The sequence below is a fragment of the Danio aesculapii genome, chromosome 6 (assembly GCF_903798145.1).
Source record: "Danio aesculapii chromosome 6, fDanAes4.1, whole genome shotgun sequence".
In the NCBI taxonomy this organism is placed as follows: Eukaryota; Metazoa; Chordata; class Actinopteri; order Cypriniformes; family Danionidae; genus Danio; species Danio aesculapii.
The window spans coordinates 23,284,184-23,311,928 of record NC_079440.1 but is presented as its reverse complement, the minus strand read 5'-3'; the positions used below and the strand labels follow the sequence as shown (position 1 = coordinate 23,311,928).

Below are 27,745 nucleotides of genomic sequence, written 5' to 3'. Positions count from 1 at the left end.
TAAAGACATGTTCACATTTAAGATAAAACTAAAGTAAGTATCATGTTTACACCATCGTATGCAACATGTCACTCCTGTTTTTTTTTTCTCCGAAAATGGCGGTAGGAAAACTGTCAGTCAATAAATGGGAAAACAAAATAACTTCCTTTATTTTTTATTTAATTTATTTATTTATTTTTTTTTTTTTTCAGAAAAAAACTAACTTAAATATTTTTTATACATTTTAAAATTAGTGTGTTACAAAACTAATTCCTTTAAGCACTGGGATACAAGTGGTCTGTTCTGTCTTGTTATGTTTCGTGAGTCTGAAAAAGACATATGTTGTGTACAGCTGCATTGTACTTTAATGGTAAGTGACATACATGGGAACCATGGTTAATTAAAGTTGTTGCTTAATACCCCCTTGTTTCTTGTAGTTAAAGGGTAAAATTATCATTTCATGGCTGCAAATTAAAGTGTTGGATCGTTTCCCCCTTGTTTTCACAAAGCTTTCATATTTAACCCATATACTTTACCTTAATATACCTTAGCTTATACATGCACAGTGTAGTTAAAACTTTGCTTTAAATTGGTTGACTGGTTGATTGATTGCAATATAATTTGTTGATTATAAACTGAAATGTTACTGTTACTCCTAAAAGCAGAGGGAAATAGTAGGAGAATAAAAACCTTGGTGTGGATGCACCAAACCCATTAGCCTAACATTAACAAAAGCTATTAACCTGATTGGTTGTTGCTGGAATGTTGTTCCAGAATCAAAAAAAGATATTGATTCAGGAACATGTTGCACTTGGTAAAATCAGGTTCTGCCCATTAATCGCAGTACTTTCCCCATGAAAAGAATCATGCACAAACAGAAAAAAGGAAGAAAGTGGCGATTGAAATCTACCACAGATCAAGGACAATGTCATCTATTACTGCTCTGCGCAGAGCTCATGTCAAAACCACCGCAATCACTCGCTCCATATACCCACATAAATATTTTTTTCTTTTTTTCTTTCTTTATGAAAGGCCGCCATCTGGTTTCAGTCTATTGCAGTTAATGGGAATGATCTTACGTGAAAAAATAAGAAATAATATGCTTTCCAAATATGTAATCTAATCCATATGAAATAACCCTCTGAGTTGCTTGTGGAGCAAATGACAAGAGAAAGTAGAGATGATTATGGTGTGCAGAGAGTATTTAAAATGCTAACAACTTGCTGCGTTTAGACTGTTCAGAGTGCAGGCTGTAATACTGTAAAGAGAGAGAGAGAGAGAGAGAGAGATTCTTGATTAATGAATTGTCTTTATTGATTGATTAAATAATCGATTGATAATTTGAAAAAAAAAATACAGTAATTATATTCTTATTACTATTTACATTTGTATTTCTAATTTAATAAATAATTTAAAGTAAACATGAAAAAATAATAGTAAAAAAGCAAGCACATTTTGTCAAATTCATATGTTATTTATATGGCATTTGTCAAATTTTCAACCAACCAATTCAATCAAAAGTTCAACCAATTTATTATTTTTATTTTACAATACAATACAATTATAACTAATATATGAAGAAAAACATTTGTCAATAAAACTAATGTATTATGTTGATACACATTTTAACTGCTTGTTGCTTGAAGTATTAGAAATATTAAATATTTCTATTACTATTAGTCTTGCTAACTGTAATGTGAAGTGGACGCTGACAACAGAGTGCGGGTCCAAACGCAGGTTTATTATGAGAATAGTCAGGTAGGCAACAGTCAACACAGTGGCAAACAGATGTACACAGGAAATCCAGAGTTGAAGTCAAATAACAGGCAAGGGGTCAAAAGGCAGGCAGTAGACAAGAATAAACAATAACATAAACAAAACATAACCCGGGTCAAACCCGGCAAGTCAATGCAAGGAAAGTGTGTCAAAATGTTCACAATACCGTATAACAAGACTCAGCACTGATGTGTGTGTGTGTGTGTGTGTGTGTGCGCGCTGTTTTCAAAATTCATGTAATTAATTCTGAACAGCTTCAGCTATGTGTTAGCAATCAGTTGGAAAACCGGAGCAGGTGTGAGTGAATGGTGCATGACTGAACTTGTAGTCCATATACCGGCGGATTTGTAGTTCTTTAATTGATCTGCATGTTTACCAGTAATCTGCCAGGCTTGGATCCCTGGTGGTTGTGACACTAACCATGTAAAACATATTCTTACCTTAACTTGAAGGAAATCTTTAAATATTAAAAAAAAATAATATGGACATGTTTGTTATCAGTAAGGCCTTTTTGTTTCCTAAAAAAGTATAACTATAAAATTTAAATATTTTCTATTTTCTAAAATCATTGAATAAATTTGCATTAATTAATTAATTTATTTATTTGTTTATTAATTAATTAATTAATTAATTTAATTATTTATTTATTTATGAGGCATTATTAAAAATGTGTTGCATAAATGAACATTGCAAATTTTACTATTAAACTGATGTATAACATCACTATTCAAGGACTTGCCTCATTCTTGGTGCGTGTGTGTGACATATGAGTGCAGTTAAGTGGGTTCTGTGTGTGTGAAAGTCATTTTAAGTGGTTGAGTTTAGATACTATTTCTCTCTCTCTCTCTCTCTCTCTCTCTCTCTCTCATGGTTTGATAATTCCCATCATTGCAAACAGACATGCATTTCCATTCATTAGCCAAACACTCTTAGCAATCAGGCCATAGCGCCAGGGGCACCAGGCCTCTTGTAAAATCACATCGCTTAATAGCACTGTTCTATAATTATATGCCATTAACATCTATCAAAATGAGCTCCCACATGTCATGCATATAAGCTCTGGATTTAGCAACCGTGTTCCCCCTCTCTCTACATCTTTCCATTACGGAGGCCAGCATCCACTGGGATAAAATAGGCTAATTGCTAATGTGTAATATTTGTACGATGGGCTCCTTAATTATTTAGATAATTAATTCTAGTCGTACCCCATTTTATGAACCAAGCGCTCTTAATTATCATATATGGAATAGCTAAGATATCAGATGCAAGATACATAACGTGTTGATTATGGAAAGTGGCCGTTCGCCGTTGAGAACATCTGTTGTTCCATTAGAGCTCATCTTTTTTTTAAATAAACATCCTTTACAGCCACTAAAGTAAGACAGAATCTGTTTTATATGCTGTAAAAATGTTTCTCTGGAAGCATGAAGAAATGGTTTCAATGCTAAACCTGGAAAATATTATTTTTCTCTTTAAACAAAGTTCTTCCTAATATGATCATATTAAAGCCAGATATTTTGAGTACTATTATATAATAGAAATCAATAGTAACAAATACTGTTTTGTTACATAAGGTGAAGTAAAATAATTATTTTTAAATGGTTTTTAAAGTTAAAAATATATATTTTTAGTCTTACAATATTCGGTTTCCATAAACAATACTAACTCTTTTTTGTATACTGTACATTGCTATTCATCTATAACCGTTTGTTGCTGCAAACAGAGTACTTTTAATTTAGTTTTATTGTCATTGGGTGACAGTGCAAATCAAATTACGACTTTCAAACTCGTAGTTTATGCATAAATTATGATAAAGTGCAATTTGGCAGTGAGCTTTGGATGGAAACATCTGTTTAATGATTAAATGCAAATGATTTCTGCACTGTTGTGTACTAAATATAATAAACATACTAAATATTTTCCATGTTCATTTAGGGTCTGGGAAAAGAAGAGAGACTGAGATGCAGCATTTGCAAATCTGAGGTGAGAGAGAGAGAGAGAGAGAGAGAGACAAAGAGAGAGAGAGTGTGTGTGTGTGTGTGTGTGTGTGTGTGTGTGTGTGTGTGTGTGTGTGTGTGTGTGTGTGTGTGTGTGTGTGTATTTTTACAGATATTTTTTATTTATCTTTTCTGCTTTTTTTTACATTTTACAGTTACATTTTAATTATTTAAAAGTTTTGTTTTTATGTGCTTAGCATTTTCCTTCATAAGTAGCAATGTTAAAAATGTCTGTTGTTTTATTTTATTTATTTATTTATTTATTTATTTATTTATTTGAAAAAATGTAGGCAATAGGGTCATTAGCGATCAAGATATAAATAGGCTCTTTTTACTTTGCAAAAATAATGGCTGCATTTCACCTTCAAAGTGCCAATGTCTGATACACAACGATGATTATTGTAATAATATACAGTAGTTATAAAGCAAATACTGTAGAGCATTCACTACACACAGTCAAGTGTCACTGTCATTCAATAGTGGATCGATCTGGTGAATAAGAAATCCTCCTGCAGTCTCTTTCATTGGCAGAAAATGATGTTGCGCCTACTTGTGATAAATTACAAGAAAATACAGATGTTTTTGTTTGTGTGTTTGTTTGTTTGTTTTAACTCTGCTTATAGAAAACAAAGAGCAATTATCAGTTTTAACTGACAACCCACAAGACCTGACTTTGCGTCCATGAATTCCACCTACTGATCTATATACAGTGGCTACAGAAAGTATGCAGACCCCCTTAAATTTTTCACTCTGTTATATTGCAGCAATTTGCTAAAATTGTTTAAAAAAAATCTCATTAATGTCCACACAGTACCTCATATTGACAGAAAAACTCAGAAAAGCTGAAATATCACATGGTCCTAAGTATTCAGACCATTTGCTTAATATTTAGTAGAAGCACCCTTTTGATCTAATACAGCCATGAGTCTTTTGGGGAAAGTTGCAACAGGTTTTTCACACCTGGTTTTGGGGATTCTCTATGATTCCTCCTCATATATCCTCTCAAGTTTTGTCAGGTTGGATAGTAAATGTTGGTGAACAGCCATGTTTAGGTCTCACTAGAGATGCGCAATTGGGTTTAAGTCAGGGCTCTGGCTGGGCCATTCAAGGACAGTCACAGAGTTGTTGTGAAGCCACTCCTTTGTTATTTTAGTTGTTTGCTTAGGGTTATTGTCTTGTTGTAAGGTAAACCTTTGGCCCAGCCTAAGGACCTGAGCACTCTGGAGAAGATTTTCATCTCGGATATCTCTGTACTTAGCTGCATTCATCTTTGCATTCATCTTTTGCAGCAGAAAAACACCCCCATAGCATAATGCTGCCACCACCATGCTTCACTGTTGGGACGGTATTAGACAGGTGATGAGCAGTGCCTGGTTTTCTCCACATCTACCCTTAGAATTAAGCCCAAAAAGTTCTCTTGCTCTTATTAGACCAGAGAATCTTATTTCTCATCATCTTGGAGTCCTTCAGGTGTTTTTTTTTTTAGCAAACTCCATGCGGGCTTTCATGTGTCAGGCCACTCTACTATAAAGCCAGACTGGTGAAGGGCTGCTGTGACTTTCTACAACTTTCTTCCATCTCCCGACTCCATCTCTGGAGCTCAGCCACAGTGATTTTTGGGTTCCTCTCCTCTCTCCCCCGATAGCTCAGTTTGGCTGGACGGCCAGCTCTAGGAAGGGTTCTGGTCGTTCCAAACCTCTTCCATTTAAGGATTATGAAGGCCACTGTGCAGATTCCTTTTTGTAATCTTGGCCAGATCTGCGCCTTGCCACCATTCTATCTCTGGGCTCTTCAGGCAGTTCCTTTGACCTCATGATTTTTATTTGCTCTGGCATGCATTGTGAGCTGTAAGGTCTTATAGACAGGTGTGTGGCTTTCCTAATTAAGACCAATCAGTGTAATCAAACATGGCTGGACACAAACGAAGGTGTAGAACCATCTCAAGGATGATTAGTAAAAACGGACAGAAAGTGTCACAGAAAAGGGTCTGAATACTTAAGACCATGTAATATTTCAGTTTTTCTTTTTAAATAAATCTGCAAAAATGTCAACAATTCTGTGTTTTTCTGTCAATATGGTGTGCTGTGTTTACATTATTGAAGGAAGAAATGTACTTAAATGATTTTACCAAACTACTGCAATTAATGAAAATTTTATGGGGTATATTATAGAATTCTCTATTATAGATCAGTGATTCCATGTTTTACTGACACTAAAATAGTTTTTTTTTATGCATTTCCATTTGTTGTTTTTCATTCAACAATCTAAACGATTTATCTGAAATGATTTAAATAAAAGTGGCAGAAATTTCGGACATTGACATGACTTAATTGTCAGGGAAATTCAATAATCACGGCCAAACTAACAATCAAAGACTTTTCGATTTTAGGATCACATGAATCAGTTGGTTAGAATCAGTCTCAGACAAATTGTGGATGAAATCATGCAGTTTGGGCAGAACGTTTATGTCAAATAGTTATTATAGCTATGGCTAGCCTAAAATGCAGGTTCATTTGCTGTTTGTTTACCCAATATTCTGATAGTAAATAAACGGCAGCTGCACTGTTCCTTCTCACTGTCGAGGGTTCATCCCTCATTACTGAACAAACTCAACCACCATAAACTCCTAAAGCTCTAGTCTAGTGTATGCATGCGATTGTGTAAGTGTGTGTGCATATGTAATAGGTTGATGCCCTCTTGCAGCAGATAGTATTTAACTCATTAGAAGAACATCAGCTCCTGGAACAGATAGAAGCCCAAAGGATCCAGAACACAAATACTACTAATGAGCAATCATTTCCCTCTCAGTCTCTCTCTCTCTCCCACTCTCTCCCCATATCATTGGTTTGGTCGATGAATATAAAAGCCTGTTTTTATTACATTAATAATATGCCAAGACACCCACTGTGGGAAAAATAAACGGTCATAATATTTGGCATGGGAGACGGACAACATAATATCCAAATCCATATTCAGGCTGCGAGCTGAAATTTAGCACGCTTTCTTCCCGATGTGTTCCCAATGCTAATTCTGTGTGGCCATCTTGCCCGGCGCGGCGGGAGCTCATTTGTGTGAAATGGTGGATGTTGATGTGGCATCACACAGGGGGTCAGATCTGCGCTTAGACGTGTGCTGCAAATGTCCTCCTGCGTTTAGGTGTTTGCTGTGTATTCGAACAAACTTTACATATGGTCGTGAGGGGAATAAACAATCTGATTAGTCTTTTGTGTGTGTGTGTGTGTGTGTGTGTCTTCTTTTTACTTTTTGAAAGATTTCTTATTGTAATCAAGTTCTCATCTTATTTATGTACATTTAAAGACTATTTAAGTGCTTATGAATCTTTGCTTATGAATCTACAAGTAGACCACATGTAATATAGATAAATGAAATGTAACTTAACTGTTTTTTGAGTAGAGGAACTAAACAGACAACTGGAAAAATTAACCAACAAAAGTGATTTTGGGTTCTGCCTCTAGTGTCAGGATTCTGCCACTTCGGTCTTGTTAATTCTTGTTTTGGTGGTCCAGACACAAGTTCTGTCTTGTCTAGTATGTTGTGCTCAGCTCAAGTTTTCTCAGGTTGGGCATTCATATTTCCCGTCATTGTCTGTCTTCGTGTTTTCATATGAGCACCGTCTTGGCTGCAAGTGGGCTGTGTGTGCTCCTGCTTGACGCGGTCACACTTGGTCCGGGCATGCTCAGGATGTACGCTCTCTGCCTGGTATTTTGTGTTTGTGCAACACAATCTCACTGCAATTCGTAACTTTTTGGTTTAGTGGCTAATTCGAATGAATTCGTGTAATTGAATTCGTACAATTTAGTACGATTTGCTCATCCCCCATTGACGGTTGGGTTTAGAGGTGGGGTTAGGTGCCACGCCTCCTTTTTAAAATCGTACACTGAAAAAAGTGTTGCATGCAAAACTGTTGCAAACAATTTATTTGTGTTGAATTTAAACAAACAAATTAAATTGAGCAACTTAATTTGTTTGTTTAAATTCCGCCCAAATAAATTGTTTGCAACCACTTAACGTAAAAAAATGAGTAAATCCAAGGAATCATCTTTGAATAATTTTTTTCAGTTTACAATTTCATACAGCTGAACTCGAATTAGCCACTAAACTGACAAAACGTAAAATACTTACATTTTAAAATACTTACATCAGGCTGATTTGTTCTGTCTGCAGCGTGCTTTTGTCATTCTCAGTGTCTCAGTCTATTTGCTTTCGGTTTTGGTTGGTGCTGGAATGGAACATGCACGTGTGAGTGCACGGTAAGTGCTTTCATTTACTGTGTGCTTGTGTCTTGCATTCTGTTTGTGTTGGTGTTGTCTACCCAGTTAGCAGATTTTGTGACTGTTTTAATCTATTTAGCATCATTGCAATAACATTATTTCAGGGTTTAAATTTAAACTTTAAATTTCAGCATTAATTGTATGATAGTTGATTAATGTTTTAACATTTATGCAATGTTGGTTTCAGTGTAAATAGTGATTTAATTTTGGCAGATTAAATGCTGATTTTGTGACCATTTTGATCTATTTTTCATCTTTAAATTAACATTATTTCAGGGCGTAAAATTAGCTAAAAATCAACCATGACTTTTAACGTTGTTTCATTAATAGTTTGGTTGATGTTTAACATTTATTCAATGTGGATTTAACTTAGGTCTGCTATCTGGGTAAGCACGTGGCTCTGTGTTTACATTGTGGCCACATGCTTTAGTGTTGTGTTTCATGTGACCACACGGTTAATGAGTTCTCGTTTACGTGAGCACATGGCTTGTGTTTTTTCTTTGTGTCATGTGCTCTCCTGTCCCAACCTCCTTGTTAACCCATTAATAGTTTATTATGTTCTCTTGTTTGTTTGCCAATTATTTCTCTTTCATAATCTCCTCATGTCTGCTGTCCTGTGCCAGTTCATCGATTATCGCCTTGTCCTATTGTGTCCAGCCCTATCCAGAGCAGTCTAGTTTGTTTTTGTCTTTTTGTTAATGTTTTCCACCTCATGTTGTTTTTGTTGCCTTTTTGTTTTATTTTTTATATAATTAATGAAAACCCATTTTAGTTCTGCATTTGAGTCCACACTCCTTTCTCCACCCACCATCCGTGACAACTAAAGTTAATCAGTTAACCCCCCCCCCAAAAAAAAGATAGACAGATAGGCAGACAAACAGACAGACTAATAATAATAATAATAATAATAATAATAATAATAATAATAATAATAATAATAATAATAATAATTCAAAATAAATGCCTCAGCAATAAAATAACAAAATAATAATAATTAAAAAATTAAATAATGGATAAGTAGAACACAGTAGCAGGCGAAGTAGCAGGCGAAATAAGAAAAGTGGCCTTCTTGATGAAGGTTTTTTTTTTCATTTGGCAATGTAATCAAAAAGTAGGAAAGGTAAATATGAAAAGAATATTTTTAAACTATTGTGACTGAAATTCAATTAGCCCTTTCACTGTGTCATAGTAAAAATGTTAATTAGATAAAAATGCATATTTATATTTCGCTTTTATTTACGCTTCTTATATATTTGAATTGATTTAAATTATTATGCCCTGAGAACAATTGTTTTAAGGTTATGTAAAGTCACAACTGTAAGAAAAAAAAAATTAAATAACCTATGCATTTGTGTTAGCAATGTTTTAGTTATAATCTCAGAGTAGATAATGTGTAAAATGAAGTCTCAAGAATCAGTAGAATAACATGTCAATCATAGCATTAAAAAAGCATATCTAGTTAGACTAAACTGAGCTATAAGTATATATTAATATTGATATTCCCAAATTCCCTGGCAGAATATATTAGCTGCCAAGCTTTAGTATTGAGAGCATCATCTGATTATCATGATTTATTGGTTAAACCTCTTTAGGTTTGTGATTCTGTAGCATTAAAGGATGAGTGTATTAAAAGGTTGCTTTGCCACTTTTTATATAAGACCCATTGATCTATCCAAATATTTTATCACATTTTCAAAGAACAGATGTAGATGTAGGTTTTCGGGCAGTACATGCAGCTGCAGTGATCATATAGACTCTCTCCTTGGCCTTTTCCTATTTTGGTCTATTTTGCGCCTTGAAGCACCGAGTGGCCTCTGCAAACCTTCATAATGGTTTCCAGACTCTCCCACCTGACCATGGTAATGCAACCCAATACCGTTTAAATGGGAGTCATTTTCAGCTTTTGTTACCACCGTGAGCCTCGGGGCGAGCGAGGGAAGCTGAGGACGCTGAGCAAAACAATTTAGAGGGAAGTGTAGTAGCGCTTCTGACTCTCTTGAGTGAGCACAGCTCCTGCCCGCCAATCCATGCCAGCCTGCTTAAAATCCTGTTAAACTGCAACTTATCCCTAAGACTCCTCACCTGCCACGCAACAGCACACCTTACCAACAGATGCTCTTATGAATATGGCACTCTGTGTGCTTCTGTATGCATTCGCTGTTGCTTTATGGGCTGTAAAAAAGACTGTGTGCATGTACAAACACGGAAAGTTTTCTTTGGTGGAGACTTTCTTTTGAATGTAATTTGCACTGCACAGAAATGTTCAGAATCGGTTCATGTTATTGTTTATTCAGCCTAGTATTTGAAGTGGCTTGGTGCACACTGGGACACAGTACTGGCACTTCGATATTTTCATGTTTAGCATATACCTTTACTTTTTTCTTTGCTTTTGCTGTTAGTTCAAACTACTTATTTAAAATGAGCTGAAGCAATACAATTCTTGATTTTTTGGGGGACAACTGAATTGGTTTATGTTCAATCCACTTAAATTTGTAAATACAATTAAGTTAACTTAATTATTAATTAACTTAATTATTTTGTGTTGTGACAATATGAAGGAATAATTTGGAGCTTGGGATTTTTTACAGTGTACACTCAGTATATATTATTTTTCTGCTTGTTCAAACTATATATTTAAACTGAGCTGAAAGAACACAATTCTTGATATTTATGTTTGGGAAACTTAATTGCTTTACAGTATGTTCGATCCACTTAAATTTATAAAGTAAACATAAGTGATTTGTTTGGACAACATGAATGAATTGTGTGGAATCCTGCATTGTATTACAGTGTAGGATTGAGTTGCATTGGTTGGGGTGTTTTCTTTAATTTTTCTGTGCTGAAGATTTTGGCCATTGAGCAACAAACTAATCATAACTATAGCAATGAGCAGTTGGAAATTAGTATTTTTATTGTATAAATCTCAAATGTGATAATGACAATACAAATGTGGTAATCTCATAAAGGAAATGTAACTATTTGATGTTATGTCAAAGTGGCTAACTTTACAAACTCATAAGTATTTGGGTGTAATAATAGACAACAAAGTTTCATGGAAATATCATATTGATAGTTCTTGAACCTTTTGTCTGTACTTATGAGTGTTTTGCAGTATTGTAATTCTGTATGGTATTATGAGTCTGTCTGTGTCTAAAAACAAAGTTGATGAACCAGATTTTTATCTGTTCAAAGATAGTAGAAAAGCCTCTTGAGAAATTATATGACTGTTCGTCACAGGGCTCACAAGGCTGGCGAGGAACATCATTTCGAACTCTTGTTTTTTTTTATTTATTTTTATTTTAATATTTTATTTTATTCGCTTGTTTATTTAACAGGGGAAATACACCTGACATTGTTATACAAAGACAACCGATGTCGCGTACATAAGGCATATAGCATAAAGCTAATTTGCAGCCCTGGTTGTCCCTGGTTAGGCTTTACATAAAAAAATGTAAAATAAACAACAAGAAAAAAAAAAAACACAATACAACAAATATGCACAATATATATATATATATATATATATATATATATATATATATATATATATATATATATATATATATATATATATATAGTCATGTGTTCATTCATGAATTTATATCATTAAAGTCTAATCGTCTATTTATATCGTCTAAAGTCTAATTTAGATTCCCAAGTTTTAATAAAGTGAAATTGAAAAAGTAATTTGGACATCAGTCTGTCTTGTAGTTGAATAAGGTTAGTGTAAGATGTTTTTTTTTTTTTTTGGTAAGTCTTTGTCAATTTTGTAAGGAGTATTTATCATGCTGTTATGCAAGAAAAGTTTTGTATGGTATATGATTCTATTCATCATGCTTTATTTATTTTAATTATTTTAAAGGCTCGTTCCCAAACCCCAACCAAAATCCTATTGTTCATTGGTGGTTGAGCCAATTAATAAAATAAATACTCAGCATAAGGCAGTATTCACAAGACATATTAAAATGACAAAGATTCTGTTAGAAAACAAAACAGAACAAAATGCCCTCCTCCTTTGTTCTTTTTCTTTATTTTTCGTTTTCAAATATTTTCCAAATTATGCATTATTTTTCTTCTGGGGAAAGTTTTATTTGCTTTATTTTGGCTATTATAAAAACTGTTTTTATTTATTTTTTAAACCATTTTGAGGTCATTATCATTAGTCCCCTTAAGCATTTGTTTTCAATTGGCTACAGAACAAACCATTGTTACACAATGATTTGCCTAATCACCCTAACTCGCCTAGTTAACCTAATTAACCTAGTTAAGTCTTTTAACATTTTTTTTTTTTTTTTTAATGAACACCTGAATTACTAGAATTCTATAACTACTAAAATGGTCATTGGCAACTGTTCTGACAGTTGATATAAAAGTCATTAAATTACAAATTTAAAAATGGCCAAAAGGACCGCCTTTGTGTTACTAATGAAAGAGCACTTGACAAGTAGCACTTCTAACTGACTTTTATTATGAGGTACTTAAAAAAGTCCTCTACAGTTGAAGTCAGAATCATTAAAACCCCTGTTTATTTTCTTACCCGATTTCTGTTTTTTTCAACAACTTTCTTAACATAATAGTTTTAATAACTGATTTATTTTATCTTTGCCATGATGACAATAAATTATACTTTACTAGATATTTTTAAGACACTTCTATACATTTAAAGGCTTAACTGGGTTAATTAGGATAACTAGGCAGGTTAGGATAATTAGGCAAGTTATTGTATAACCATGGTTTGTTCTGTAGACTATCGAAAAATATTTAGCTTAAAGGAGCTAATAGTTTTGACTTTAAAATGGTGTTTGAAAAACTGTTTTTATTCTAGCCAAAGTAAAACAAATAAGACTTTCTCCAGAAGAAAAAATATTATCAGACATACTGTGAACATTTCCTTGCACTGTTAAACATAATTTGGGAAATATATATAAAAAAATGTATTAAATTAAAGTGGGGCTAATAATTCTGATTTCAACTTTACTTCTTTGGACTGAAGATGAGTAAAATAATGACAACTTTTCATTTTTGCCTGAACTATCATTTTTTGCACAGTGGGACCAGCTGGACTCCACATTATAGGTGATTTCATGCTGCACTCTCTACTTGCAGGGGAAAAAAAATTACCAACACACCCAAACACAAAAAAAATACACTCACTACATCCCTCATTTGGTGTCCAGTTCAGGGTAATGTCATCAAATATTAATACCGGCAGTCAGTGTGTTAAAAATCATGTTGGTTTGACACACAGTAGTGCTGTGACAGGCAGTGGGACAGAGTCTGTGCAGAGGAAACAGCTTCCTTCTCGCTCAATGATGGAGCATCAGCGGCGCCTGCTCTCACATCACTTAATGCATCAGTCTAATAACCTTTTAATGTCTGTATTATGGCGGTCATTTAATATTTGCTCTTGGAAAGATGCGCATGTAGATCAGCAATGACTGTAATGATGATAATGATAATCATGCACTCATAAGCTGCTATCTTAATGCATTGCATTACGCTGCTCACCGGTGGTTAAAATGAAGAGCTTTTAGCCATTATGGCTACAGAAAAAAAAACAAAAAAAAAAAAACACTTGCAATTCTGCTAATGCAATTTCTTCATTCCATGCATGTGCAATTTAATTTCACCGCATTTTGTTGACACTGCTTTTTTTCTTATTTTTCCCCTCTTGTCTTTTTCCATCTTAGCAAGTGGGTCTAAAATGTGGGCCATTTGCATGAGTTATGCTAATTTGTTAGGGCAACGAATGCATTAATTTCATTAGCAAATGGCCTCAAAGCAATAATTACCAGAGTAGGTGTGTCACAAGCAATCATGTTAAATTTTGCCAGTTAATTATTAAGATTTTGTTCGGAGAGACCTAGATTTGACATGAGTAGCCGATGGAGACAGAGCAAGAGAGAGAGAGAAAGAGAGAGAGAGAGAAGCAAAGAAAAGAAAGTTAATGTTCTCCAGCAGTGAAGGTAAGGTGCGTGTTGTTTTGTTGAAGGGAGGAAGGGTGGTTGAGGTTAGGTTGGTTTGCATGTTGACAGCTTACATTCTGGACTAATTACCGCAAATAGCACGGGGCTTGCTGGTACTCAGTGAATCCAGAGGGGTATAATTATAAGAGAAAGGAGGGCAGGGGCTGCTGAAGCGCTCTCTGCTCTCTGCTCCCATTGATTGAGTCCACTTGAGGAGGAGGAGGGGAGACGCTGCTTCTTAGCTGTCACTGCTTTGAGCTTCGGCCAGTGGAGACTGGGGGAAAACATTTGGGAAGTTTTTAGGAAAATGTTTACTATTTTTTTGTAAAGTGTCTCTCATTTTCCTTTGGCTTAGTTTCTATTTCAGAGGTCGCCACAGCGGAATTAACTGCCAACTATTTCAGCATATGCTTTACGCAGCGGATGCCCTTCCAGCCGCAGTCCAGTATTGGAAAACACCCATACACACTCATTCACAGACATACACCCATTCACTACAGACAAATTTAGTCTATTCAATTAATTTACACTGCATGTCCTTGGACTGTGGGAAACCGGAGCACCCAGATGAAACCCACGCGAACACAGGAAGAACATGATATATTAATGCATGATACATTTATATATGATGTATAATGATATATTAACATTTATTCACTTTGTTTTCGGCTTAGTCCCTTTATTAATCAGGGGCCACCACAGTGGAATGTTTTACGCAGTGGATGCCCTTCCAGCTGCAACCCATCACTGGGAAACATCCATACACACTCTCTCACACACATACACTAAGGACAATTTAGCTTACCCAATTCACTTATAGTGCATGTCTTTGGACTTGTGGGGGAAACTAGGCTTAAACCAGCGACCTTCTTGCTGTGAGGCGACAGCACTATCTACTGCGCCACCACTCCACCCTATATAATATAATTATATATATTATATATAATATAACAGCCCTATATTATATTATATTATATTATATAACATTATTCATTCATTCATTTTCTTTTCGGCTTAGTGACCAACCAGCGACCTTCTTCGTGTGAGGCAACAGCCCTACCTACTGTGCCACTGCGTCGCCCCTATATAACATTATATTATATTATATTATATTGTATTATATTATTTTATATTATATTATATTATTTTATATTACATTATTTTATATTATATTATATTATATTATATTATATTATATTATATTATATTATATTATATTATATTATATTATTTTATATTATATTATATTATATTATATGTATCAGTATTAAGTATCATGAATATAAGGTTGAAATATCAACAAATCACATTGTGTCATTCAAACTGTAACATTGGTTAAATATGGCAATAAATGTATATATCATTTCAATTTAATTTCGCATATTTCATTTTATTGCAAGTTATGTGAAATTATAATTTTTTTTTATTACATTTATATATATATATTATATTATATACTATAAAATTAACAATTCATTATTTTTCCTTTGACTTAGTCCCTTACTCATCAGGGGTCGCCACAGTGGAATGAACCGCCAACTATTGGAGCACATGTGCACACTGCAGATGGCCTACCAGCTACAAAACAAAACAGGGAGACACCCGTGTACTCTCCCATTCACACATACACTCTTAAACACTACGGCCAATTTAGTTTAACCAATTTACCTATAGAGCATGTCTTTGGACTGTAGGGGAAACCGGAGCACTGGGAGGAAACCCATGTGAACGCGGAGTGAACATGCAAACCTTACACAGAAATGCCATCTGACCCAGCTGGGACTTGAACCAGTGACCTTCTTGCTGTGAGGCAACAGTGCTAACCACTGAGCCACCATGCCGCTCTGGTGAAAAATGGTTACATGCAAACATTTTGAGAAATAGTCACAATTTACAGAATATCTTTCTTTCTTGCTTGTTTTCTTTCTTTCTTTCTTTCTTTCTTTCTTTCTTTCTTTCTTTCTTTCTACTACACTTAAATCTAAGTAGAACATACTTGAACTGCCAAAATATAATATATAAGGCAAAAGCTAAAGCAAAATTTTAAAACATTTTTATATTTCTAGAGATGGTGAATTGTTCAGTGAAGTGCCATCCATTTAATTATCACTAAACAACTTTATGGTAGAAAAATAATATTCACTGTCAGCTCAGTCCTCGTGCTTTTGACATTTGTCTTCATCATTTTGCAGACTGTCTTTGAATACCGGGTTGACACCTACACTCATCCTCATCCACTCACAGCATAAATCTCCAGGTCTTCCTCTAAAACTCTCTTATGGGTTAATTCCTCCAGTTCTTATCCACTGACACCCTTTAAAACTTTTCCCTCCCTCTGTCTCTCAAGTGTCTCCTTAAAAGTGAGCACGCTTTTCTCTCATCTCTCCACCACTTTTGGAGAAAATGTTAATCATTGCTCGAATTCAGATGGAAAGGAGCTTATCCTGTGATGTGGATGAGCTAAAAGCAGTATGTGCTGTTTGAATAATGATTCTGTCCAATACATTCATACACCTCTTTCCATTTGCTTGCTCTTAATGGACGCATTTGGTGACTTTAGAGAGGTTATTTCACGCTCTGAAGTCTGAACATCAGATGTTGCAGGAGGACTTTATGCTACTGCTGTCTGTTTATGCTTACTGGTGGTGTTCTAATAGCAGGTGAGTTGCCTACTTCCTATATACATGCAGGCAGCCACTTTTTTTAGGCAGGATTCCACACGTGACGGGACCTTGTAAGTGTCTGATTTGCAACACACAGCATAATATTATGAGTTTATTTTACTTTGAAAGAATTATCTATGACAGTATCTATCTAGAGAAGTATGCTATCACAGTTTCCATTGATTTATTTAATAATAATAATAATAATAATAATAATAATAATAATAATAATAATAATAATAATAATAGTTAAAGCTGCAAGCAGCGATGAAAGGGACCTCGCACCCAGGCTCACCTCCGCCTGGTGGCCTTAGGATGACAGAGAACAGTAGACAATAATACTTTAAACTGATATATAAAGAAAACCTGAGAAAATCACAAACTTCCTTCTGTCAGAAGGTGGCGCTATGACTGTTGCTTAATATTGGCATGTAGATGTCTTCAGGAGAGAAATCTCATCGAACATGTGAATTTTCAGGCAGATCGGACATTGTATTAAGTACTTCCTCCTCCATGGCGATACACTAAACTTCGGCAGTCCGCCACAGACACGCCCTTCAGCGAAAACTTAAGATCTTCACAATTTAACATCACAAAGGCCTTTGGGTTATACTGAAAAAATTTGGATGCGATCTGATAAAATTTCTGGAAGGGGTTTGTTACAATGTAAAACATGTCATTTCCTGTTGCCAGCAGGTGGTGCTATAACTGTAACTGGATATTGGCATGTAAACGTGTTCAAGTGGATTTTTAGGCAGATCAGACAATGCATGCCTGAGTTATAACAACTTCCTGTTGCTTGGTGAAACATCAAAGTTTGTGAGGCCCCCACGGACACGCCCTTTGACGAAAACTCTAGATCTTTGCAATTTAACATCGCTAAGGCCTTTAGATAACAATATCCAATTTTGGCGTTGATCTGATAAAATTGCTAGGAGGAGTTCATTAAAGTACAATGCCTGGAAATGGAAAAAACTGCACTTTTTCGGCAAAGGAAGTTAAAAAATATCTATAAAAATAGACTTTTTCTGAGATATTGGCATGTTTGATGCGTGTGCCATTTTTTGTACATGTACATGCAATGTAGCTCGGGGGCCACATCATCAAAAGTGCATAGGTGGTGCTGACGAGCCATTTTGTCACACCCACTTCCGAAACCTAAAACAAACATACATTTTTGCCACTTCTGTTGCGTATGCAAAGCTTTGTGAGTTTTCGAGCATGTTTAGACCCTCAAAAGCACGATTCATTCTACAGAAGAAGAAGAAAAAGAAGATGATGAAAACCTAGTAATTCCAATAGGGCCTACGCACTGTCAGTGCTCTGTCCCTAATAAATAAGGCCAGTGATGTTTATTTTAAATCAGACTAGATCAGACTAAAGATAAAGAAAGAAGGTCGCTGGTTTGAGTCCCGGCTGGGTCAGTTGCCATTTCTGAAGTTTGTTCTCCCTGTGTTTACGCGGGTTTCCTCCGGGTGCTTAGGTTACCCCCACAGTCCAAAGACATGCGGTATAGGGGAATTGGTTAAGCTAAATTGTCCGTAGTGTATGTGTGTGTGAATGACAGTGTATCAGTGTTTTTCAGTGATGGGTTGCAGCTGCAAGGGCATCCGCTGCATAAAGCATATGCTGGATAAGTTGTTGATTTATTCCGCTGTGGTGACCCCTGATTAATAAAGGGACTAAGCCGAAAAGAAAATGAATGAATGAATGAATGAATGAATGAATTAATGAATTAATAATAGTAATAAGAAGAAGAAGAAGAAGAAGAAGAAGAAGAAGAAGAAGAAGAAGAAGAAGAAGAATGAATGATTATGATGATGATGATGATGATGATGATGATGATGATGATGATGATGAATGCCTCTCCTGTCAGTGTTGTTCATTTTAAGTCAGACTAAAAGACTTTTAAAATATATATTAAAAGCTAAACTATTTAATATTTATAACACAAATACTAATGTTAATTACTAAATAGTATACATCAGTTTAAACTTTTAGTGTTATTTTTGATGAATAGCTTTAGAGATTTCTAAGTACAGTATTCATCCAAATACATCTATTTTGTAAATGATTAATCCCTTTACTTTCAATTTTGGCTAAGCTGACTAAAAATATATACATTTACATAAATAAATATGACAGGTTTTTTTTCTCTTTATTAAACACATGATATAGTATTTGATTGCTTAACTAATATTATAAATAATTGAAATGCCTTTACTAATCACTTTTTGACCAAATTATTGCAATATTTCTTAAATAAAAAAAAAAAATAATAATAATAACTATTGATTTTTTTAATCAGTGCATAAGATTAAACACATTTCACAATACTGTTGGAAAATTAATTACATTTAGCTTTGTCACTGTGCATTATTAAATTGCCTTTTCTGTAATGAAATGTGCCACAATGGAAGTTAAAATATGCTTCTCTTTGGGGCAGTGTGATTGCAAATTTGAAAGAGAACTAAAATGCAAGAAGAAAGCAAAAGAATGTCCGTTTAAGTGCATTACACTGGCTAATTAAGCAGTCTGATGCAATTTGTATGGCAGAAACCTTCCGTCGGTGTGATGCAGTCTGACTAGAGAGGGTCACGAGGTTGCTGGTGGAATTCAGGCCTAACGAAGCTACTGGACTGAATGAATAAGTTGGGATAGTTGATTTAATTTACATCAGTACAGCAGCCAACCGTTGTTCCGGCTGGGGTGGGCTTGGGATTTGCTAGTTTAACTCCTCTTATTTAACCCCTGTGCCCCTCTTCCTCCATCTCTCCGCTCCTCCCCACCTCGGGCTGAACTCATTTGGGTTCCTGCATGGGAAGGTCCTGGGGCGGATTCAATCAGCCGCAGCCTTAATTGGCTCTCAGGCATTCAAATTGAAACCGATGGAGAACTAATAACAATTGCCCTACTGGTTTGTAGCTGTAGAAAGCCATGGAAAATTAGTTGTGGTGCCAGAGCGGTGCACTTTTTAATTGCAAGCAGGATTTTGGTTGGTTTGGTTGGGAGAAACATTAAACACACACAGAGACACACACACATGGATTCACCCTGAGGGCTTTTCTTTGTTTCCACGACCTCAGAGTGATTTTGTAACATGACTGTGACTGGAATTTCTAGTGGCCATATGAGTGTGTGTGTGTGTGCATGTGTGTGTGTTGCCCTCCGGTCCATTCCAGCATGTCATCACCTTCCACCTCTCAGTCATGTAGACAAATGAAAACACACAGTCACGAACACACACAGGTGTTCGGTGGGGCCTTTTCTCAGTTTTAACAGACAGTTGAGACACGTCCCGCGCTCTGAGCTGCGGCTAATGTTTACTGAAGAGCAGTTCATTGCAAAGCCCAGAGTTCATCACAGCCATTATTGCAGTACATGTTTTGACAACTGTGGATGAAAGGGTGGCGCATGCATGATGGCAGGAGGAATACAAGGCCTTCCTGAGCAGAGCATTCACACTAAATGCTGGTGGTGACCTGTTGATCTGTGTGGAGAACTTCACATCTGAAATCAATATTTGTAGCTGCAGTCAAAGTTTTGTTCATTAAATGACCATTATTTTGGTTTGAAAAAGCCAAATAAGTTTTTCTTCATCAGCCATTCTGGGGTGCATTTACCAAACAATCACATAACTCATGCATTGTTTGGAAATAGAAAGATGTAGAGAGGAGTGTTGCCCAAAACCAATTTTTGTACAAATTATATTATTTTACAGGCACACATATTTTAAAAAAACAGCAACATTAATTTTGGTAAAAACATGCACTGATTCCGTCGTTACAAACTTGTATGCTTGCAACTACACCTCTGAAGCTGTAGTTAGAAGCAGAGTTCCTGTCTGTGTTGTATTCCCAGTTATGCCCCTTATGCCCTTTTCATTTAGAACATTCTTACATTTAAACTTGGAATCATTTAAACAAACAAAAAAAAAAGCATTAACGTTATCTCTCTTAGGTTTAATTTGCTTTCAAAGTATTTTTACAGTTCAGTTTTGGCGATCTTCATGCTTACAATTGCGTTGCCTTATAGTGCACTTTGAAAACCTTGGTGTCATTTTAAACACAGCCTCATGACGAAAGCTATAGGTGACCTATTATTTAAAGGTGGAATTTATGTTACGTCTCCAAAGCTTGTGAAAACAAAAAGCATAGCATATGTTAATGCTTTCAATTTATAGTAGGTTATTTATTAAGTATCTGTACTGTATATGACATGGGCCTGTTGGTTAGAACATTTCCGCAGTGGTTTGCATGTGTCAAATTGTAAAATTAGACTTAAAAAAATAAATAAATAAACAATAATCTACTTATTATTAATATTATTATTATTATTATTATTAGGGACCGAGCACCTACGGTGCGTAGGCCCTATTGTATCTGTAATGTTTTTTATTATTATTATTATTAGGGACCGAGCACCAAACGGTGCAAGGCCCTATTGGAATTGCTCCGTTTATTATTATTATTATTATTATTATTATTATTATTATTATTATTATTATTATTATTATTATTATTATTCTTCTCCCGAATGAATCGCGATTTTGAGGGTCTAAACATGGCCGAAAACTCACGAAAATTTGCACACGCCCCAGAAGTGGCGAAAATTTACGTTTATTATAGGTTTCGGAAGTGGGCGTGGCAAAATGACTCGACAGCGCCACCTAGAAAATTGATACGGACGAGCCCCCGAACCACGAATCACGCACATGCACGAAAATTGGCACACACCTCAAACATGCCAAGACCTACAAAAAAGTCTCAAGAAGCGATATCTCAAACCCAACAGGAAGTCGGATATTTATAGCTTCCTGCGGCGAAAAAGTGGCGATTTTGCCATTTTCAGGCGTTGTACTTTAACGAACTCCTCCTAGGGATTTGATCCGATCGACACCAAAATTGGGTTTTTTCATCTAAAGGCCTTGGCGATGTTAAATTGCGAAGCTTTAGAGTTTTCGTCGATGGGCGTGTCCGTGGCGGCCTCGTAAATTTTGACGACTCGCCACGAAACATCAAGTTGTTATAACTCAGGCATGCATTATCCGATCTGCCTCAAAACTCACACATTTGATAAGTGTCCTGACCTGAACATGTTTACATGCCAATAACTCGATACAGTTATAGCGCCACCTGCTGGAAAACTTAAATTTGCCCATAACTCAGGCATGCACGGTCCGATCTGCCTCAAAATTCACATGTTTCAGAACCGTCCTGACCTGAACATGTTTACATGCCAATATCCCGATACAGTTATAGCGCCACCTGCTGGCAAACTTAAAATTGCCTATAACTCAGCCAAACAATATCCGATCTGCCTAAAACTTCACATGGTTGATAAGATTGCTCTCCTGAAGACATCTACATGCCAATATTGAGTCACAGTCATAGCGCCACCTGCTGACAGGAGCAAGTATTGCATAAATCTGTGATTTTCTCAGATTTTTTTATGTATCGGCTTAAATTATTATTGTTCGCGGTTCTCTGTCGTCCTACGGCCACCGGGCGGCGGTGAGCCCGTGTGCGAGGTCCCTATCATCGCTGCTTGCAGCTTTAATTAGGGACCGAGCACCGAACGGTGCAAGGCCCTATTGGAATTGCTCCGTTTATTATTATTATTATTATTATTATTATTATTATTATTCTTATTATTCTTCTCCCGAATGAATCGCGATTTTGAGGGTCTAAACATGCCCGAAAACTCACGAAAATTTGCACACGCCCCAGAAGTGGCGAAAATTTACGTTTGTTATAGGCTTCGGAAGTGGGCGTGGCAAAATGACTCGACAGCGCCACCTAGAAAATTGATACGGACAAGCCCCCGAGCCACGAATCACGCACATGCACGAAAATTGGCACACACCTCAAACATGCCAAGACCTACAAAAAGTCTCAAGGAGCGATATCTCAAACCCAACAGGAAGTCGGATATTTATGGCTTCCTGCGGCGAAAAAGTGGCAATTTTGCCATTTCCAGGCGTTGTACTTTAACGAACTCCTCCTAGGGATTTCATCCGATCGACACCAAAATTGGGTTATGTCATCTAAAGACCTTGGCGATGTTAAATTGCGAAGCTTTAGAGTTTTCGGCGATGGGCGTGTCCGTGGCGGACTCGCAAACTTTGATGATTCGCCACGAAACATCAAGTTCTTATAACTCAGGCATGCATGATCCGATCTGCCTCAAAACTCACACATTTGATAAGAGTCCTGACCTGAACATGTTTACATGCCAATATTCCGATACAGTTATAGCGCCACCTGCTGGCAAACTTAAAATTGCCTATAACTCAGGCATGCATGATCCGATCTGCCTCAAAGTTCACACATTTGATAAGAGTCATGACCTGAACATGTTTATGAGCCAATATCCTGATACAGTTATAGCGCCACCTGGTGGCAACAGTAAAATTGCCTGTAACTCAGCCAAACAATGTCCAATCTGCCTGAAAATTCACATGTTTCATGAGTTTCCACTACTGAAGACATCTACATGCCAATCTTGAGTCACAGTCATAGCGCCACCTGCTGACAGGACCAAGTATGGCATAAATCTGTGATTTTCTCAGATTTTTTTATGTATCGGCTTAAATTATTATTGTTCGCGGTTCTCTGTCGTCCTACGGCCACCGGGCGGCGGTGAGCCCGTGTGCGAGGTCCCTATCATCGCTGCTTGCAGCTTTAATTATTATTATTATTATTATTCCGCCCCTAATCGGGGCACTTTTGAGGGTCTAAACGTGCTCGAAAAGTCACGAAATTTTGCACACACATCAAACGCGGCGTAAATGGTCGGCTGATATGGGTCTTGGCAGTGGGCGTGGCAAAATGACTCGACAGCGCCACCTAGAAAATTGATACGGTCAAGCCCCCGAGCCACGAATCACGCACATGCACGAAAATTGGCACACACCTCAAACATGCCAAGACCTACAAAAAAGTCTCAAGGAGCGATATCTCAAACCCAACAGGAAGTCGGATATTTATGGCTTCCTGCGGCGAAAAAGTGGCAATTTTGCCATTTCCAGGCGTTGTACTTTAACGAACTCCTCCTAGGGATTTCATCCGATCGACACCAAATTTGGGTTATGTCATTTAAAGGCCTTGGCGATGTTAAATTGCGAAGCTTTAGAGTTTTCGTCGATGGGCGTGTCCGTGGCGGCCTCGCAAACTTTGACGACTCGCCACGAAACAGGAAGTCGTTATAACTCAGGCATGCATTATCCGATCAGCCTCAAAATTCACACGTTTGATAACCGTCCTGACTTGAAGACGTTTACATGACAATATCCCGATACAGTTATAGCGCCACCTGCTGGCTACAGGAAATGACATGATTTTACATTGTAACAAACTCCTCCCACAAATTTTATCATATCAGCACCAAATTTGAGTGCTGTCATCTGAAAGCAGTATCGATGATATATTGTGAAGGTCTAGAGTTTTCGTCGATGGGCGTGTCCGTGGCGGACTCGCAAACTTTGATGATTCGCCAAGAAACATCAAGTTGTTATAACTCAGGCATGCATGATCCCATCTGCCTCAAACCTCACACATTTGATAAGTGTCCTGACCTGAACATGTTTACATGCCAATTACTCCATACAGTTATAGCGCCACCTGCTGGCAACACAAAAATTGCCTATAACTTAGCCAAACAATATCCGATCTGTCTGAAAATTCACATGGTTCATAAGACTGCTCTCCTGAAGACATCTACAAACCAATATTGAGTCACAGTCATAGCGCCACCTGCTGGCAACTGTAAAATTGCCTATAACTCAGCCAAACAATGTCCGATCTGCCTGAAAATTCACATGGTTGATTAAAATCCTCTCCTGAAGACATCTACATGAAAATATTGAGTCACAGTCATAGCGCCACCTGCTGACGGGAGCAAGTTTGGCATAAATCTGTGATTTTCTCACATTTCTATGTATCGGCCTAAATTATTATTGTTCGCGGTTCTCTGTCGTCCTACGGCCGCCGGGCGGCGGTGAGCCCGGGTGCGAGGTCCCTATCATCGCTGCTTGCAGCTTTAATTATTATTATTATTATTATTCTTCTCCCGAATGAATCGCGATTTTGAGGGTCTAAACATGCCCGAAAACTCACGAAAATTTGCACACGCCCCAGAAGTGGCGAAAATTTACGTTTGTTATAGGCTTCGGAAGTGGGCGTGGCAAAATGACTCGACAGCGCCACCTAGAAAATTGATACGGACAAGCCCCGAGCCACGAATCACGCACATGCACGAAAATTGGCACACACCTCAAACATGCCAAGACCTACAAAAAAGTCTCAAGGAGCGATATCTCAAACCCAACAGGAAGTCGGATATTTATGGCTTCCTGCGGCGAAAAAGTGGCGATTTTGCCATTTCCAGGCGTTGTACTTTAACGAACTCCTCCTAGGGATTTCATCCGATCAACACCAAAATTGGGTTATGTCATCTAAAGGCCTTGGCGATGTTAAATTGCGAAGCTTTAGAGTTTTCGTCGATGGGCGTGTCCGTGGCGGCCTCGTAAATTTTGACGACTCGCCATGAAACATCAAGTTGTTATAACTCAGGCATGCATTATCCGATCTGCCTCAAAATTCACACGTTTGATAACCGTCCTGACCTGAACACGTTTACATGCCAATATCCCGATACAGTTATAGCGCCACCTGCTGGCTACAGGAAATGACATGATTTACAGTAAAACAAACTCCTCGCACAAATTTCATCATATCAGCACCAAATTTGAGTGGTGTCATCTGAAAGCAGTATCGATGATATATTGTGAAGGTCTAGAGTTTTCGTCGATGGCCGTGTCTGTGGCGGACTCGCAAACTTTGATGATTTGCCATGAAACAGGAAGTTGTTATAACTCAGGCATGCATGATCCGATCTGCCTCAAAACTCACACATTTGATAAGTGTCCTGACCTGAACATGTTTACATGCCAATAACTCGATACAGTTATAGCGCCACCTGCTGGTAAACTTAAAATTGCCTATAACTCAGGCATGCATGATCCGATCTGCCTCAAAAATCACACATTTGATAAGAGTCATGACCTGAACATGTTTATGAGCCAATATCCTGATACAGTTATAGCGCCACCTGGTGGCAACAGTAAAATTGCCTGTAACTCAGCCAAACAATGTCCGATCTGCCTGAAAATTCACATGGTTGATTAAAATCCTCTCCTGAACACATCTACATGAAAATATCGAGTCACAGTCATAGCGCCACCTGCTGACGGGAGCAACTTTGGCATAAATCCTTGATTTTCTCAGGTTTTTTATATATATTGGCATGAATTATTATTGTTCGTGGTTCTCTGTCGTCCTACGGCCACCGGGCAGCGGTAAGCCCGGGTGCGAGGTCCCTATCATCGCTGCTTGCAGCTTTAATTATTATTATTATTATTATAATAATCATCATCATCATCATCATCATCATCATCATCATTATTATTATTATTATTATTAAAAAGTAGGATTTTTTTCATTTCCTAATAAATACTAAATATTAAATTTCATTTATTAATAAATAGCCTCATTATTTATTTTTATGGTTTTATGTTTTAAAATAGAATGTTCTCAATAATATATGTAAGGGAAACATTGGCTCTATATGTGCCATTTACATATATTTAAATTAATATGGAAAACGAGTGCATGTTTTTACCAAAACTAATATTGGATTCTTTTTTAAAATGCATGTGCGTGTAAAACAATATAATTTACATTAAGAACTTATGGGGTTCTTCTCTAAAGTTGTTGCTCTAACGTGGTTCAAACGATAGATCTGCGACAGAGCAACTACAGTTTTGGAAACACTCGTCACTACATAGTTCTTTTCCCAAACGATGCATCGTACTATAATAGTTCAACCGTGAGTTAGGTCATTATTTGGGAAACGCACCCCAGCTTGTGAATGTTCGTTGGAATGATGGATTTGGGAAACGGCAAATTAACAAACTATGTTCGTAACGACGGAACTTGTGACCTTAGTTGCCTAACGATGGTTTTTGGAAATGCACCCCAGGTTGAGTACATTTTTTTAAACCATAGACCTGCAGCTTTCATAAACTGGACAATGAAATGTACGAAAATTCCATTGACTTATATTAAGGCATTTTTCACTGCGTGGTTTGATATGGCTGACTTTTGAAGGATTTTTCCACTGCATCAACTAGTACCTGGTACTTTTTTCACTATCAACTGAGGTGAGATTCCAAGTAAGATGCATCATTACTAAAATGTGCCATTCACACTTGGAACAATGCATGGTTTCAAGGTTTACTGCTACATAGCTGTTGCTGATGATGAGAGTGAGTGTCCAACTTGCTCTTTACCACAATTGTATAAAATCTGTAAAGCAAGAATGATTAGCACAATAGAAAATCAATAGACAAGAGCTTTGAATAAAATACCCATAGCCGATCTAGGCAGGTGGTACAGAATGTTGATAGGAACATGGAGTCTAAGTGTGCACTCACACTATGCTATCTGAACCGTTCCCGGGCACGTTTCCTGGTTTGTTTGACAAGTGTGAGTGCTCCAAATCAGGCACAGGTGGTTCAGTTGGAAGAGGTGTGCCAGAGCTTGGTTCGATTGGTCTTTAGCACAGTATGCTTGTAGTGTGAGTGCAAAACCGCGCCTGAGCACGAAACTGAAGGTGCGATGTCACTTTTAGAGGACTGTTTTATATGAATTTATTGATCATTCTTACGAACTGTCATAGTTTATTAAAAATACAATCACCCCATCACCCCCCCCCCCCCTATCCGCTGCATGTCAGCTGCACCTTCTGCAAACCTCCTACGTGCAGCACAAGGACTTTCATGATAATTTATTGACATCAAAAGTGTTGGATCTGTTCCGCAAAATATTTGACTATGTGCCACTGTATCCTAAATGACTTAAAATAAAAAAAAGTTTCGGCACGGTACAAGGCAACTGTACCTAGCATGACTATGCCCTGTAAATGCTATGTGGCAAACAGGTGTAAAAAGGCCAGGTCTAATAGAAATGGATGGTTGACTGTTGTAAGTTATACAAGCCTTCTTCATGATT

General features: G+C 36.9%; 1 protein-coding gene across 1 annotated transcript in view; it reads left to right on the top strand.

The window, feature by feature from the left end:
- The window catches only part of LOC130230664 (uncharacterized), a 277,339-nt gene that overhangs the window by 57,001 nt on the left and 192,593 nt on the right, over positions 1-27,745 (top strand). Inside the window, exon 3 of the mRNA XM_056459793.1 lies at positions 3,691-3,738. Coding sequence (XP_056315768.1) covers positions 3,691-3,738 — 48 coding nt within the window. The remainder of the gene's footprint in view (positions 1-3,690; positions 3,739-27,745) is intronic.